This window comes from Chrysochloris asiatica, unplaced genomic scaffold (assembly GCF_000296735.1).
Source record: "Chrysochloris asiatica unplaced genomic scaffold, ChrAsi1.0 scaffold00347, whole genome shotgun sequence".
Lineage (NCBI taxonomy): Eukaryota > Metazoa > Chordata > Mammalia > Afrosoricida > Chrysochloridae > Chrysochloris > Chrysochloris asiatica.
In genome coordinates, this window is record NW_006408865.1 from 1,617,156 (window position 1) to 1,630,619 (window position 13,464).

At 41.5% G+C, this 13,464-nt stretch overlaps 1 protein-coding gene across 10 annotated transcripts in view; it reads right to left on the reverse strand.

Annotated features, from left to right (window-relative positions):
• Positions 1 to 13,464, reverse strand: part of ANKS1B (ankyrin repeat and sterile alpha motif domain containing 1B) — a 671,108-nt gene that overhangs the window by 100,842 nt on the left and 556,802 nt on the right. For 6 of the 10 annotated variants that reach the window (XM_006875941.1, XM_006875939.1, XM_006875948.1 and 3 more), the window contains 2 exons: positions 12,641 to 12,748; positions 10,346 to 10,525 (listed from right to left, as the gene is read on the reverse strand). The exons of 1 other annotated variant lie outside the window; for it this stretch is intronic. In XM_006875941.1, the coding sequence (XP_006876003.1) occupies positions 10,346 to 10,525; positions 12,641 to 12,748 (288 nt within the window). The remainder of the gene's footprint in view (positions 1 to 10,345; positions 10,526 to 12,640; positions 12,749 to 13,464) is intronic. 3 more of the 10 variants (XM_006875944.1, XM_006875943.1, XM_006875942.1) reach the window with 1 other exon arrangement.

A 13,464-nucleotide genomic window follows, 5' to 3' on the forward strand; every position in this document is an offset into this window, starting at 1 on the left:
ATCATTGGCTCTTGTTCATATGGTATCTCTTGAAATGGTTGAACATTCACCATTTCCTTTTGGTACAATGACTCTGTGTATTCCTTCCATCTTTTATTGATGCATTCTGCATCATTCAGTAAGTTGCCCAGTGAATCTTTCAATAACGAAAGTCGAGGCTTGAATTTTTTCTTGTACAAGATAAACAGTAAGCATTCAATGTTTCTTGACATACATGACTCTTACTAGCATTCTTAACCCCAGAATCGATACAAATTGAGCAGAAGACATTCTGAGAAAAGGCAATTAACAATCCATATTAGTATTTGTCCATATTAGTCCTGGTGTGGCACTGTGGGTTAATGCGCTAGACTAAAAGGTTGGTTTGAACTGCAAGGTTGGCAGTTCAAGCTCACCAGTTGCTCCTCAGAAACCCTATACAAGGTCGCTATTGTCGGAATTGACTTGATGGCACTTAACAACAAGTTAGCAAAGAAGGACTCCCAATGTGGTGCAAACGGTTCCCATTCTTGACAGCTAAATGAAAGGTTAGCAGTTGGTGGTCATCCAAGGATATCTTGAAAGAGAGACCTGGTGACTTCTGCAAAAACCAGCCAGTGACAACCCTATAGAGCCCAGTTCTACCATGATACACGCAGGCCCACCAGGAGTTGGAAATATGTGGATGGCAACTTTTTGTTGTTGTTATTAGCAAACAAAGTGTACCACACATTAGATTGGACATCCACGTGTGACAGCACCGCTTTCCACTTTTGGTTGGTAGGATGGCTCTTGGTCTAGAGTTCTTAGATTGAAACAGGGAGCAGATTTCCTCTCCACTCCAAGTTATCTCTGAAGCCAGGGTGCCTGCTTGTCAACTTGCCAAGCTGTCAAAGTGGAAGCTTCTGATGGAATGCTTGCTGAGCTTCTTAACCTTCGTTCTAGTTATATATCATCTGTCTTCGCTGAAGTATTAGGAGCTGCTCTTTACATCTTCCTTGAAAGAATATTTTGAAGTCATGGGCCAGTTGAGCCTTTCCGAATAGCAGTTATAGGATGAAAATGAAAAGGAAAAAACTAGCTACTAAGCTAAGACAATTTTTGAAACTTGGATATAACATAGTAATAAGAAAACCTGTTTAGTTTTTTTTAGTGGAAAAAACGATCACTCATAAAAGGCTGTTCCTTCCACACAGTGGTGCTGTTTTCTGAAGGTGGAGCCTTTCATGCCCATGATGCGAGTGGTGGGTAGAGTGTTTAGGAACCACAGTCCTCCTGTCTACCAGGAAAAGCACAGAAGAACAAATGCCTACCTGCCTTCTTCCTCATAGACGGCTAAGCCTCACGGCTTTCTGGTCTATCTGTGCTTTTCACTAATCATTTTGTGTACTGTATATTTTGAACAAGTGCTAAATTTCATCTAAGGGGAAAAAAAATCTCTGCCTTCTCAGTAAATGTTTTGTTGTATCACATTATTATTCTAAGATACTATTGGCTGCATACTTTTGTAACTTGAATTTGCAGAGAATTATTCCCTTTATTCTGTGGTTCTGCCTCGCTTTGTGGTCATTCCATACAGATCCCTTCTGTATCACAACAAATGTTCCCTGGCAGACTTTGTAGTTATACAATTAAAATAAGAGGGAACTTCCAATTACATTCTCAATATGCATTGTAAGTAGGAACAACATTGGGACAGAGCTGGTCGTTAACAAGCCTGAACAAGAGGGTTTGTTACAACCATCTTGAACACCTGCTTTCTAGTATCTCTGATATTAACTGACCCTACAATGGATCAAAGGGATATAAAAAATGTAGGGACTATTGCTGTCGTTAGGTGCCATCAAGCTGATTCCTACTTACAGTGACGCCATGGCTAACAGGTGACATATCTGAATTGATATTGTTGTCTATACAGTGTTTTACAGGGGTCCTGGTGTGGCACTGCACTGGACTGCAAAGTTGGTTTGAACCGCAAGGTTGACGGTTCAAGCTCACCAGCTGCTCCTTGGAAACCCTATACAGGGTCACTATGGGTTGGAACAAACTTGATGGGACATAACAACAACAATATGATTGTTTTATAGCTTAAAATGTGTGTTCATATAAATTAACTAACATACACAAAGCTGAGAAGTAAGCATTATCCACATTTTAAAGAAAAGGAACTGATGTTCATTCAGTTCAGTTCAAGTTCATTGACTTGGCCAAGGTCACACAGCCAGAAAGAAACCAAATGAAAACTTCAATTGAAGTGGCCCCAAATGGAATCTGGCATCTATTAAAAAAGCAGTGTTAGGCTGCTAATCAAAAGGTTGGCAGTTCAAACCCACCAGCCACTCAGTGGGAGAAAAGACCTAGAGACCTGCTTGTGTAACAATGACAAGCCAGGAAACCCAATGGTGTAAATTCTACTTTGTCATGTGGGGTTTCTATGAGTTAGAATCAACTACTCAAAGTCACACAACAATAACAAAATTAGGAAAACACCTACATACAGTGTAAACAAACACCTACAAACAGTGTAAACAACCCTACAAACATCTACACACAATGCTTTTTCACAAACCTGGGAGAAGGGCAGAGTTCTGTCAAGCTGTGGTAGCATCTCCACTGGAAGGATGAACAAATAACCACTGTAGTTTTTTTTTTTTTTTTTTTTTAATGTAGAAAGGCTTCATGGTGATCACATGAGCTGATTCAATGAAGATCAATTAAACTCGTATTGATTTCATCTTGTTCTGCTTGCTGTGCCAACACAAGTGTGATCAATGACTGCAGGTGGGAGAGCTAGTATTTGTGGAGCTGTTATGAGAATGCGTTACACCATTTTAACTCAAAGGCTGTTCTTGTTGTCAAGCACCATCCACAGGAAATCAGGAGGAACATAACACAATGAAGATATGGTCCAGCGGACTACCTGGGTTTGAGATATGGTCTAGCAGACTACCTTGATTACACCGTTCACCAGCTTTAAGGCAGGGAATTTTGCCAATTTGATTTTAAAGATGAAAGAAGACACCTCACAGGGAGTACCAGGCCTGGACCTGGCCACGTGGCTCACCTTCCATTTCCTTTCCTTTACATTTACACGCAGGGTTGAAGGTTGTTGCTTGTTGTTAAAGTGTTGCTGAGTCAGTTCTGACTCACAATTACCCTGTATAGAGGTTCCCTGGAGCGGTTGGTATGTTTGAACCACTGACCTTGTGGTTAAGTATATTGTTGTTGTTAAGTGCCATCGAGTCGATTCCGACCCATAGTGACCCTGTATAGGGTTTCCAAGGAGCAGCTGGTGAGCTTGAACCAGCGACCTTGCAGTTTAAATGACTCTGCAGTATGACGCATTAGCCCACAGTGCCACACCAGGACTCTGGTTAGTGTGTTGTTGTTATGTGCCGTGGAGTTGTTTCCAACTCATAGCGACCCTGCACAGGGTTTCCAAGGCTGTAAATCTTTATGGGAGCAGAATGTCTCATCTTTCTCCTGCAGAACAGCTGGTAGTTTTGAACTGCTGACCTTGAGGTTAGCAGCCTGACTCGTAACCACTACGCTACCAGAGCTCCTTGGTTAGTGTATTAGGTGCTTTCAAATAAATAAGTACTTGGATCTAGTGATAAAGAGACCTGGTGATACAGTGGTGAAATGCTTGATTGCTCGCTGAAAGGTTGGTGGTTTAAACACACCAGCCACTCCACTGGAGAGACACGTGGCAATCTGTTTCTTTAAAGATTACAGCCTGGAAACCATGAGAGGTGACTCTATGCGATCTTTTAGAGTCACTATGAGTTGGAATTGACTTGATGCAATGAGTTTGGTTTGGCTTGGTTTTGATCCAGTCATAGTGGTCACTGGTTGGCACACATGGCTAAGTGCTTAGTTACTAGCCAAAAGATTGGCAATTTGAATCGACCCATAGGTAGGTACCTTAGAAGAAAGGCCTGGTTACCTACTTCCGAAAGGTCACAGCCAATGAAAACCCGAGGGAGCATAGTTCAGTTCTCACTGACACACATAAAGGTGATATGAACGGTAACCTAGTCAATGACAATAGATTTGTGGGGTTGTTTTGTTTTGTTTTGTTTTGTTTTGAGTCCTACTTGTTAAGCAGTACTGTTTGAATAAGGATATATATTACACTTTGAACTGAATCAACTTTCCAATGATTTACAGACAAATTAGTAAAAGCCTATATGTTGCTGTTAAGTGTCAAGTCACAGTATCTCTATACGGGGTTTCCAAGGAGTGGCTGGTGGGTATGAACCGCCAACCTTGTGGTTAGCAATCCCAGTGCTTATCCTACAGCACCATACCAGGACTCCAAAGTCTTTATAATGTCGTTAAGTGCCACCAAGTAAGTTCTGAGTGATAGCTACCTGTATGGGGTTTCCAAGGAGTGGCTAGTGAGTTTGAACTGCCAACCTTGTGGTTAGCAGTGCAGTGCAGATCCTAGAGCACCACACTAGGACTTGTGTCCAACACATATATATAGCCTCAGGAGCTACTGATATTTTTATTTGGATGAGAGCATTCAAAACACAAGGACTTCTACATTATGGTTTTCCCTCACTAATATTTAAGTTGAAATCTGTGCAAAGATACACCTTTCTTTTCTTACTGAAGAATCCATTTTTTGTCTTGTGAAAATACAAGAACAGTTTCCTTTTTCCATAATACATTTCCATTAGTGGGGGCCTTCTGAAATGGGTAGATGTTTCGGCATTTGGAAACTCGTTTTCTTCACAATTTTGGACTCCCACCGTTCTCCTTTACTGTTCATTCTAACAGTACTTTGATTCCCCAAAATATCATGCAAGAAAACTTTCAAAGATTGCAAAATCAGAACATAAATATCGGAAATGTTTTTTATACTTCTGCTCTTTTTTCTGTATTTTCATTTCCTATCTCATCTCCATACAACTCTGACTTAAAGACCTGAGCAGCCATGTGCTGCTCTCTCTGCAGGGGAATAGTTGTGGAGGACACCTTGTTTGTGCTAAAATGAGATGAACACATGTGAAAGTACTTTGAAAGTTTAAAAGCACTACTGGTGTGGCGCTGTGAGTTAATTAATGCGTTGGACAGCCAAGTCGGTTTGATCCACAAGATTGGCAGTTCAAGCTCACCAGCTGCTCCTTAGAAACACTATACAGGGTCGCTATGGGTTGGAATTGACTTGATGGCACTTAACAACAACACACATTAATGGAGTTCTGGTAGCGTATTGTGGTTACAAGTTGGGCTGTTAACCTCAAGGTCAGCAATTGGAGACTACCAGCTGTTCTGTGGGAGAAAGACGAGGCTTTCTGCTCCTGCAAAGATTTACAGTCTTGGAAACCCTGTACAGGGTCGCTATGAGTCAGAACCGACTTCCCGGGCACAAAGCCAACCAACCAATCACACACATTAAGGTATAATTATACAAATGTGAGGGCAACACGTTCATTAGGAATATGAAAATGGGGAAGTGTTTCAGAACTTCTGGGCTAATGAGCCCAATTTAGAATGATAAACTGGAGAAGCAATGTTTACCAGCAGGGGAGAAAACCCACTGTTCAGATGTGTTTGCATCATTATATGCAGTGGTTTAAAAATGTCATTATAGTGCTAGAATCAATTTTGCTTCTCACACATTGATTTAAGACAACTTGAAGACAGAATATTGCTTATACCAGAATAAAAGCAAACAATGACCAAAAAATATTTACAGATTCCCTGTATTGCAAGGTTGTTGTTGTTAAGTGCTATCGTGTCGATTCCGACTCATAGCGACCCTGTATAGGGTTTCCAAGGAGCAACTGGTGAGCTTGAACCACCAACCTTGCAGTTCAAATGACTTTGCAGTCTGATGCATTAGCCCAGAGCGCCACACCAGGTCTCCAAGGTAGATGTGTTAAATATTGGTTTAGATTGAAAATAAGAAATGAAGAGATGACTCTAGTATTGTTGCTGCTGTTAAGTACCATTGAGTCAGTTCTGACTCACAGCGACCCTGTATAGGGTTCCCAAGGAGCAGCTGGTGGGTTAGAACTCCAACACTGTGGTTAGTAGTCAATGCTTATCCTACAGTGCCACACCACAACTGCCACTTTAGGACACCTTTTAAATAAACATTTTCTCAAAACACGGAATGGGTAGAATAGATGTCAAGTGAATTTCAATTTAATTTTCTAAATTAAGCAATGTACCTCCAAACATCTGTTGAACAAACCCTAAGAAGGCAAGGCTCCTACAAATTATTTCAGCCACCAAGAACTTACAGTTTCTAGTGTGTGGGAAGAATTCCAAATCACTCCACTAGGGTTTAGATAACCATGAAGAAACAGAAGGGTGTCTGAGAACAAGAATCTGACCTGATCCTTTTCTCTCTCTCCCGTATTTTCCCTTTTTTGTACATAAGAAAAAAAAGCCCGAGGGTGGACTTATGCATTTTGTTGTTGTTATAGGGTTTCTGAGGAGTGCCTAGTGGGTTTGTACCACTAGCCTTGCAGTTCAAACTAACCTTGCAGTCCAGGGTTTATTCTACAACCCCACACTAGGCCTCCAACGTCTTTTAGTGGGAAACAAAGAAATTGGTTAGGCAAATTTTAATCAATCTTGAGGAAACCCATTGTGAGAAAAAAATCTTGGGAAAGAAAACTAATTATTGGAAGGAGACCCAACTAGCTACTTCCCTACAGGAATTTAAGTTGCTAATCCAAGTCTTTAGGAAGACCCCAGCTTCACCGGCTACGCATCAGTCTCCAAGGGAAGAGTATGATCTGGAGAGAGATAAAGGACCAAAGAGTGGAAGCATAAGAAAAAACATGAACTGAGTGACTTGAAGTGGCAGGAAAGTCACAGAAACTGAAGTGTTCAACAACAAAATTGCCTGCTGGTGTGCCAAGTTAAAATGTACTATTCTTAAGAAGTACATGTTCATTTCGCCATGAATTTTTGGCTTTGCCAGACTAGGAAATATCTTCAAAACAATAAAACTGCAGTTAACAGAGCCTAAAGAGTTGCAATCCCAGAATCCCTTTTTTCTTATTGATCAGATTCCTATAGTGCCACATCCTCTTTTCTCTGCAGCAAACGTGCAGAATTGAGCAGCAGGATTTTAGAAAGCTTCTAATAAGCTTCTGGTCGCTGATGGAGGTCTTTGTCTCTATCAGCCATGTGATCGTTGTTAGCTGCAAATAAACACATGCACACAGACCCTGCGTGGCTCACCACAGCCCACTAACCTGCTGCTCTCATGCTTCTTTCTGCTTTTGGGTTCTCCTCACCTGGTCAGATAAAAGTGCATTCAGCAGTTCAACACGAGTGACAAGAAAAAGATTTGAAGGATCCAAAAGGCACTACACTGCCCTAGTTGTGAACCTCAGGAAGAAAGCCAGGAAGCAATCTTGCTACATTACTTCTGAGTGTTCATAAGTAGCATCAGAGTAAGTCTTCTGTGAAGAAACTGTGACAAGTTAGTATCGCTAGTAGGGTTCTAGTTCCTATATACGTGGGTTTATTCCAAACACACTGTGCTTAATCACGTCTCTGCAGTCAGGGATGGCTGCAGATAAGTTCTCTCAGTAACACACTTAGAGTCTCGTTAGAGTACCTTAGGAAAAAAACAACTTCTAATCAAAACAGTGGCTTCCAAGGGGACCTAGTGGGCCACTTCGATCCAAGGCAGACAGGTTAGCTAAGAGGGTTATGTTGTTTTTGTTAAGTGACGTAAAGTCAGCTCTGACTCATAGCAACCCTGTATGGGTTTCTGATGAGCGGCTGGTGAGTTTGAATCACCAACTTTGCAGTTCAGACAACCTTGCGGTCCAGTGCTTGTCCTAAAGTACCACAACAGCACTCCGAGAAGGTTATGGCAACTACAGCTGGTTTTTTGGATTTCAAAAGGGTCCAACTGATAGATTTTCCTAAAGCACACAGATAATCACAAGAGCTTATTAGGAAGAAGTTTTTAGAAGACTGAACTGGTTAGAAAAAGGCCAGGAAAGTTGTACTGAGGAATCTTCTTCCATCATGACAATGTACCTGCTCATTTTCTGAGAGTAGCCAGGGTTGACCTCTGAGAATGTCACTGGGAGACCAGTCCCCATCTACCCTACTGCCTGGATCTTGCCCATTAGGACGTCTTTTTGTTTCCCAAACTCAAACAACATCTAAAGGAACACAGTTTGAGTTTCTCAAAGGTGCTAAAACTACTGTTTTGATGTGATATAAATTGAAGAGCAGAGAATTCTTTGGGGAAGGGCTGTTGTTGTTAAGTACCATTGAGTCGGTTCCGACTCACAGCAACCCTATACGATTTCCAAGGAGCAGCTGGTAAGCTTGAACCGCTGACCTTGTAGTTCAAACCAACCTTGCAGTCCAGCGCATCAACCCACAGTGCCACAGAGAGATGGAAATACCACCTTTCGAAGTCTATAAACCTATATGTTGGATAGAGTGACAAACAATAGTTTCATGTTTTGATATTTCTGTTTAAAAATGATTTTATAGAAGTACTTGTTGACTTACCCCTTGTATATGGAAACATTTAAAAAATTATTTGAGCAACTGACATAGGTGATTCTGTTACTGAAGTTGAAACAGTCAAAAGCTAATGCTTATAGAAAACTAGCCTCCCTTACTTGGGGAAGAAAAAGATTCCAAACAGGCTCAGTTTGTATTACTATAAAAAGATGATATGGTTCAAGGTTAAAACAAACCATGCCTCTGAACTACTGCCTTTAAAGAAATTAACTACATATATAGTCTGCAAATAAGGAGCTCTGGTAGCGTAGTGGTTACGAATCGGGCTGCGAACCTTAAGGTCAGCGGTTCGAAACTACCAGCCGCTCCGCGGGAGAAAGATGAGGCTTTCTACTCCCGTAAAGATTTACACCCTCGGAAACCCTGTACAGGGTCGCTATGGGTCGGAACCGACTCAACGGCACTTAACAACAACAACAATAGTCTGCAAATACTTTATTAACAAATAGCAAGGAATATATCTATAGATCTATATAGATGTATAAATCTATAAATACATATCTATATATATGAACAGTATTTGGGGAAAAAAGCTTTGGGACTTTCTATTTGTAAAAACATCAACTAAAACAGCAACATGGATTACAAGATAATACCTAACAAGAAAAGAAGGGAAAATCAGCCTTTTCTTGTCTCCTATACATTTTCCATCTCCTTCTAATAAAAGATTCTCTATAGTGCCCCAAATTGCCATTCCATGCACAAAGAACCCCGAGAATAATTCAATATTGAAAGAGCTAAGCAGAGATATGTATCCCAGGTCCTCTGCCTTCAGGGTATTTACAGGCAGAACAGCCATGACTTCCAGAACATTCTCTTCACATTTTTCTTTTGGGAGCTGCAGCATAAAATCTTTACCAACGGCTTTTGAAAGTGGAAACTCATCACACAGTTGAGAAAAATATTTATCAACCAAGGAATAGCAATTACAGTCAAATTGTCACCTCGAGATTCTCATCTCAGGTGTGGGAGGTAGAGAGGAGCCTACCTTCTCCTGGCACATCAGTCTGAACCTAGAATGAGTATGAAAAGAGTTGAGTCTGCCAAATAGTTGTCAACAGATCCACATCTTCAGATCTCAGGGTGAAACTGCAGAGCTAGCTGCCCATCAGAATATGCTTTAGTAACAGGCCCACTGTTTGCTATGGATGACGCCAAGTTTCTGAACAGTGTTCTGAGCACAGGCTAGACATGAACATTCCCACCCAGAATGTGGAAAGGTCTGAATGTGACAGATCTCTCTCTTCAGCTGTTTCAGAAGTCATCATCATTTTCATTCAAGGTGACAACATAAGATGCTATAAAGAGTTCCAGTAGTACAATTCTATATAGCTGGGTAAACTTGGTAGGAAATTAAAAACATTATACTTCCCCCCAACTTCTGCCCTACCAAACAATCTGCAGTTTTAGAATCGGGACTTTCATTATTCATTTTCATTGTGAATTCATTCTTACACAATATTATTCTCTTTAGGGCAAAGACTCTCTGGGTACAATGAGATCAGACATAACTTCTTCAGTAAGAATGAAAAAAAAGAGGGTATGTACATACACAAAAAGGATATGTAGACCTGAGGGGGCTTCAAAAAGTTTGTGGAGAAATTTCATTATCTTTTCATTCCATTTTTCTACGAATTTTTTAAAGACCCATTGTCCATTGCATTCCCAGAAAGGCCTGTCTCAGTTTAGGTCAAAGGAGGTTGGAATGAAAGATACACCAGACATTAGAAAAATTCCAGTTAGATGTGGTCCATTAGCAGCAGAATAAACTACATGGTCAACATTCGAAGGCATTGCTTGATTGGGGTGGAAGGCAAAGCATCACAGAGGAATTACACCTTACCTGGGCCATCTGCCTCTCCAGTTTTGATCGGGGAATATCATCAAAGTAGTTCTCATTTCTTCTCCTCCTTGCATCGCCCTGCATGATAATGTGAGGAACGTCTAGGGAGCCACCAGTGGTGTAAGTGCTTTGGCTAAGTGATGGAGACAACTGAGGAGGAGTGTGATTACCACTGGGTTCCTGAATGGAAATACATCATGAAATAAATACCACGTCCTTGAGGCTAACCTCTGCTTTCAAAACCGTGAAACGCTGACAAGACAAACTGTGGGGCTGGGGAGTCATTTCTTTGAATCAACTGCCAAGGCTTGATGACTGTCCACCATTTTATTATTGGCACGATTTAGTCCATACTGTTCCCACTAAATATTTCAGGACAAAGGTTTAAAGTATAAAGAATTGGACTCTGGTTTCTTAAAGCAGCAACAGGGAGACACAAGTCTGCTGAGCAACCTTGACACTCTCATGTGTGCTTACAAAGGCTCTGCAACTTTACGAGAGAAGGAGCAGCCTCAGAATGGGTGATGCCATGAGGAAGTGGAAATGAAGCACAGAGGGTGCTGACCTTCCATCTAAGAGTATCTGGTTAAAGGCAGGAAGATGACACAGTATAGAAACAGCACAAGACATATACTGACTGCAGAGCAATGTGGGTAATGGCAGAGGATGGTTTTCAATGGCAAAGATCACTCAGGCTGACGGACACTGGTCAGAAGTGAGGTGGGGGCAGCAGAGCACTGAGTCCTTGTGTTTGCATGTAACAGGAAGACTGGGAGTATGTTGGTTACCCAGGCCACTGCTATCCCAGCCCTACTCCCCTCAAAATGTTCAGAAACTCTTCTGACAGAATAAGCTCCTATACTTTTTCTTGGGACTCTCCATCTCTGATTTACTGTTCTCTTAAATTTCTTCTGGGGAGTCAGAGGGAGAGGCTCAGGAGAAGGACAGGGACTAGAGGAAGTAGCATGGATTTCTCCCCAAAGACTCCTTCCATTTCTACATAGCAAAATAGAACAAGGCAATAATCTCTCTCAAGGAGCCCTGGTGGGGCAGTGGTTAAGAACACGTAGCTGCTAACGAAAAGGCCGTGGATCAAGCCCACCAGCTGTAGGCTCATTTTTCCAAAGTTGATCAATCTGCGGCTCCTCTTACTGATGGAGAAGAATGGGCCCTATTTCTAGTCTCACTATTTCCAAAGTTTTCAAGGGTATTCTAGTAAAGTCTCCTTCCCCCAATAATTCATCTCACCATGGCTTCTTCCTAGAGCCAGTTCTCTTCCATTCCCTGAAATCTTTGCATACTTTCTCCTCCCTTTCATGACTGAATCAGACTCAAAATCCTACTGGCTCCTCTCCTGCCCTGCCCCCACACAGTCCTGACGGCATGTGCTCAATGGTCACAGGTGTCCTACTGCATTTCTGCCCACAGTTACGTTGACTGCCCTCTGTCTGCATGTGTGTGCAGTGCAGGACTAGAGAGAAGCAAGAAAGTGGAGGAAGAAATACAGAGGAGAACAGAGTGGGAATGCGCACCAATGTCAGGAAAATTCCAGTTGTTTGATGACTTTTAGAAAACTTTGGATAGGCCTCATGTAAATAAGTAACTGCTTAATTTTAGCTGCTCCCTCTGGCTGCCACGTTGCTGGGCAATCATCTCTCTCATGTTTTCATTCTCTCCACCCTTTTCGAATTTCTTTCCACTTCTATTCTCTTTCTTTCTCCTTTTCACAGTGTTTCTCCCTCATAATTAAAAAAAAAAAAACAGAGATGGAATATCGTTTGTAAAATATTGATGAAATCTCATTTATGAAATAAAGTGTCGGCTTTTCTATTCTAACTTTCTGAAGTGGGTAAAAACATAGCAAGTTTTACTTCTTCTTCTTTTTTCTTTTTTCTTTTAAAAAGGTAGAAAACCCTAAGGTAAATTTCACATCAATCTCTACTTAACTGTGGTTGCTGAGTGATTTTCTTTCTATGGGTTTGAGGCGTTTGACAGAAAACACATTTCTTGACCATTGGCAGAGATCGAAGTGAGGGATGGGAGGTGAGGAAGTGGGTCTCTAAAGGTGGTGGCCTGTCAGACTGAATTCCATTAGAGATGTTCAAATATATAGTTAACCCATAGAGAAAAACAGCTTGTCCTATAAAAAGCATAAACAATGAGAGCGTTTTGATACAGAGCAGTAAGCTACCTGGGAAATGGCCTGTACTGCTTGACTCATCGCTTCAGTCACTTTACTGTACAAAAGATCTCCGGAGGACAACAGTGGGGAAAACATGAAGGTGGTGCACTTACCCTGAGTGTGATGGACCGAGGGGGCTTCTGTGGAGGATCGTCGTGCAGTCGGTCTCCCAGAGACGCCAAAATACGTTTCCTGTGGCCAATCAAATTGATTTTTAAAACCTGAAACAACATATATTTTGGTTAGATATCTCACTGGATAAACATCATTTTAATGTGTTCTAAAACATCAACGACTGACTGAAATGGAATGGATGTATAAAGATCAATATCCTAAACATCGCTGTTGTTGTTAAGTGCCACTGGGTCGGTTCAAACTCATAGCGACTCTATATAGGGTTTCTGCGGAGCAACTGGTGAGCTTGAACCACCAACCTTGAGGGTTCAAAGCCATGTTGCAGTCCAGCATATTAGCCCACAGCGCCACACCAAGAGTCTATCCTAGACATTAGTGAGCGGAAATGGGCTGGTTCTGGCCATTTTGAATCATATGGTTTATTGTGTTGGGAATGACAAACTGAAGAGGAATGATGTTGCATTCAGCCTCAAAAAGAATATTTAAAAATCTATTTTGAAGTACAATGCTGTCTGTGATATGGTAATATCTATACACCTATAAGGAAGAATCACCATTTATCTGTCAGTTTGTCGTACTGTGGTGGCTTGTGAGTTGCTGTGATTCTGAAAGCTATGCCACCGGTATTTTAAATACCAGCAGGGTCACACATGGTGGACAGGTTTCAGATGAGCTTCCAGACGAAGACAGACTAGGAAGAAGGGGTGACGAACTACTTCTGAATATTTAGTCACTGAAAACCTTATGAATAGCAGAGAAACACTGTCAGATATAGTGCCAGAAAATGAGTCCCTCAGGTTGG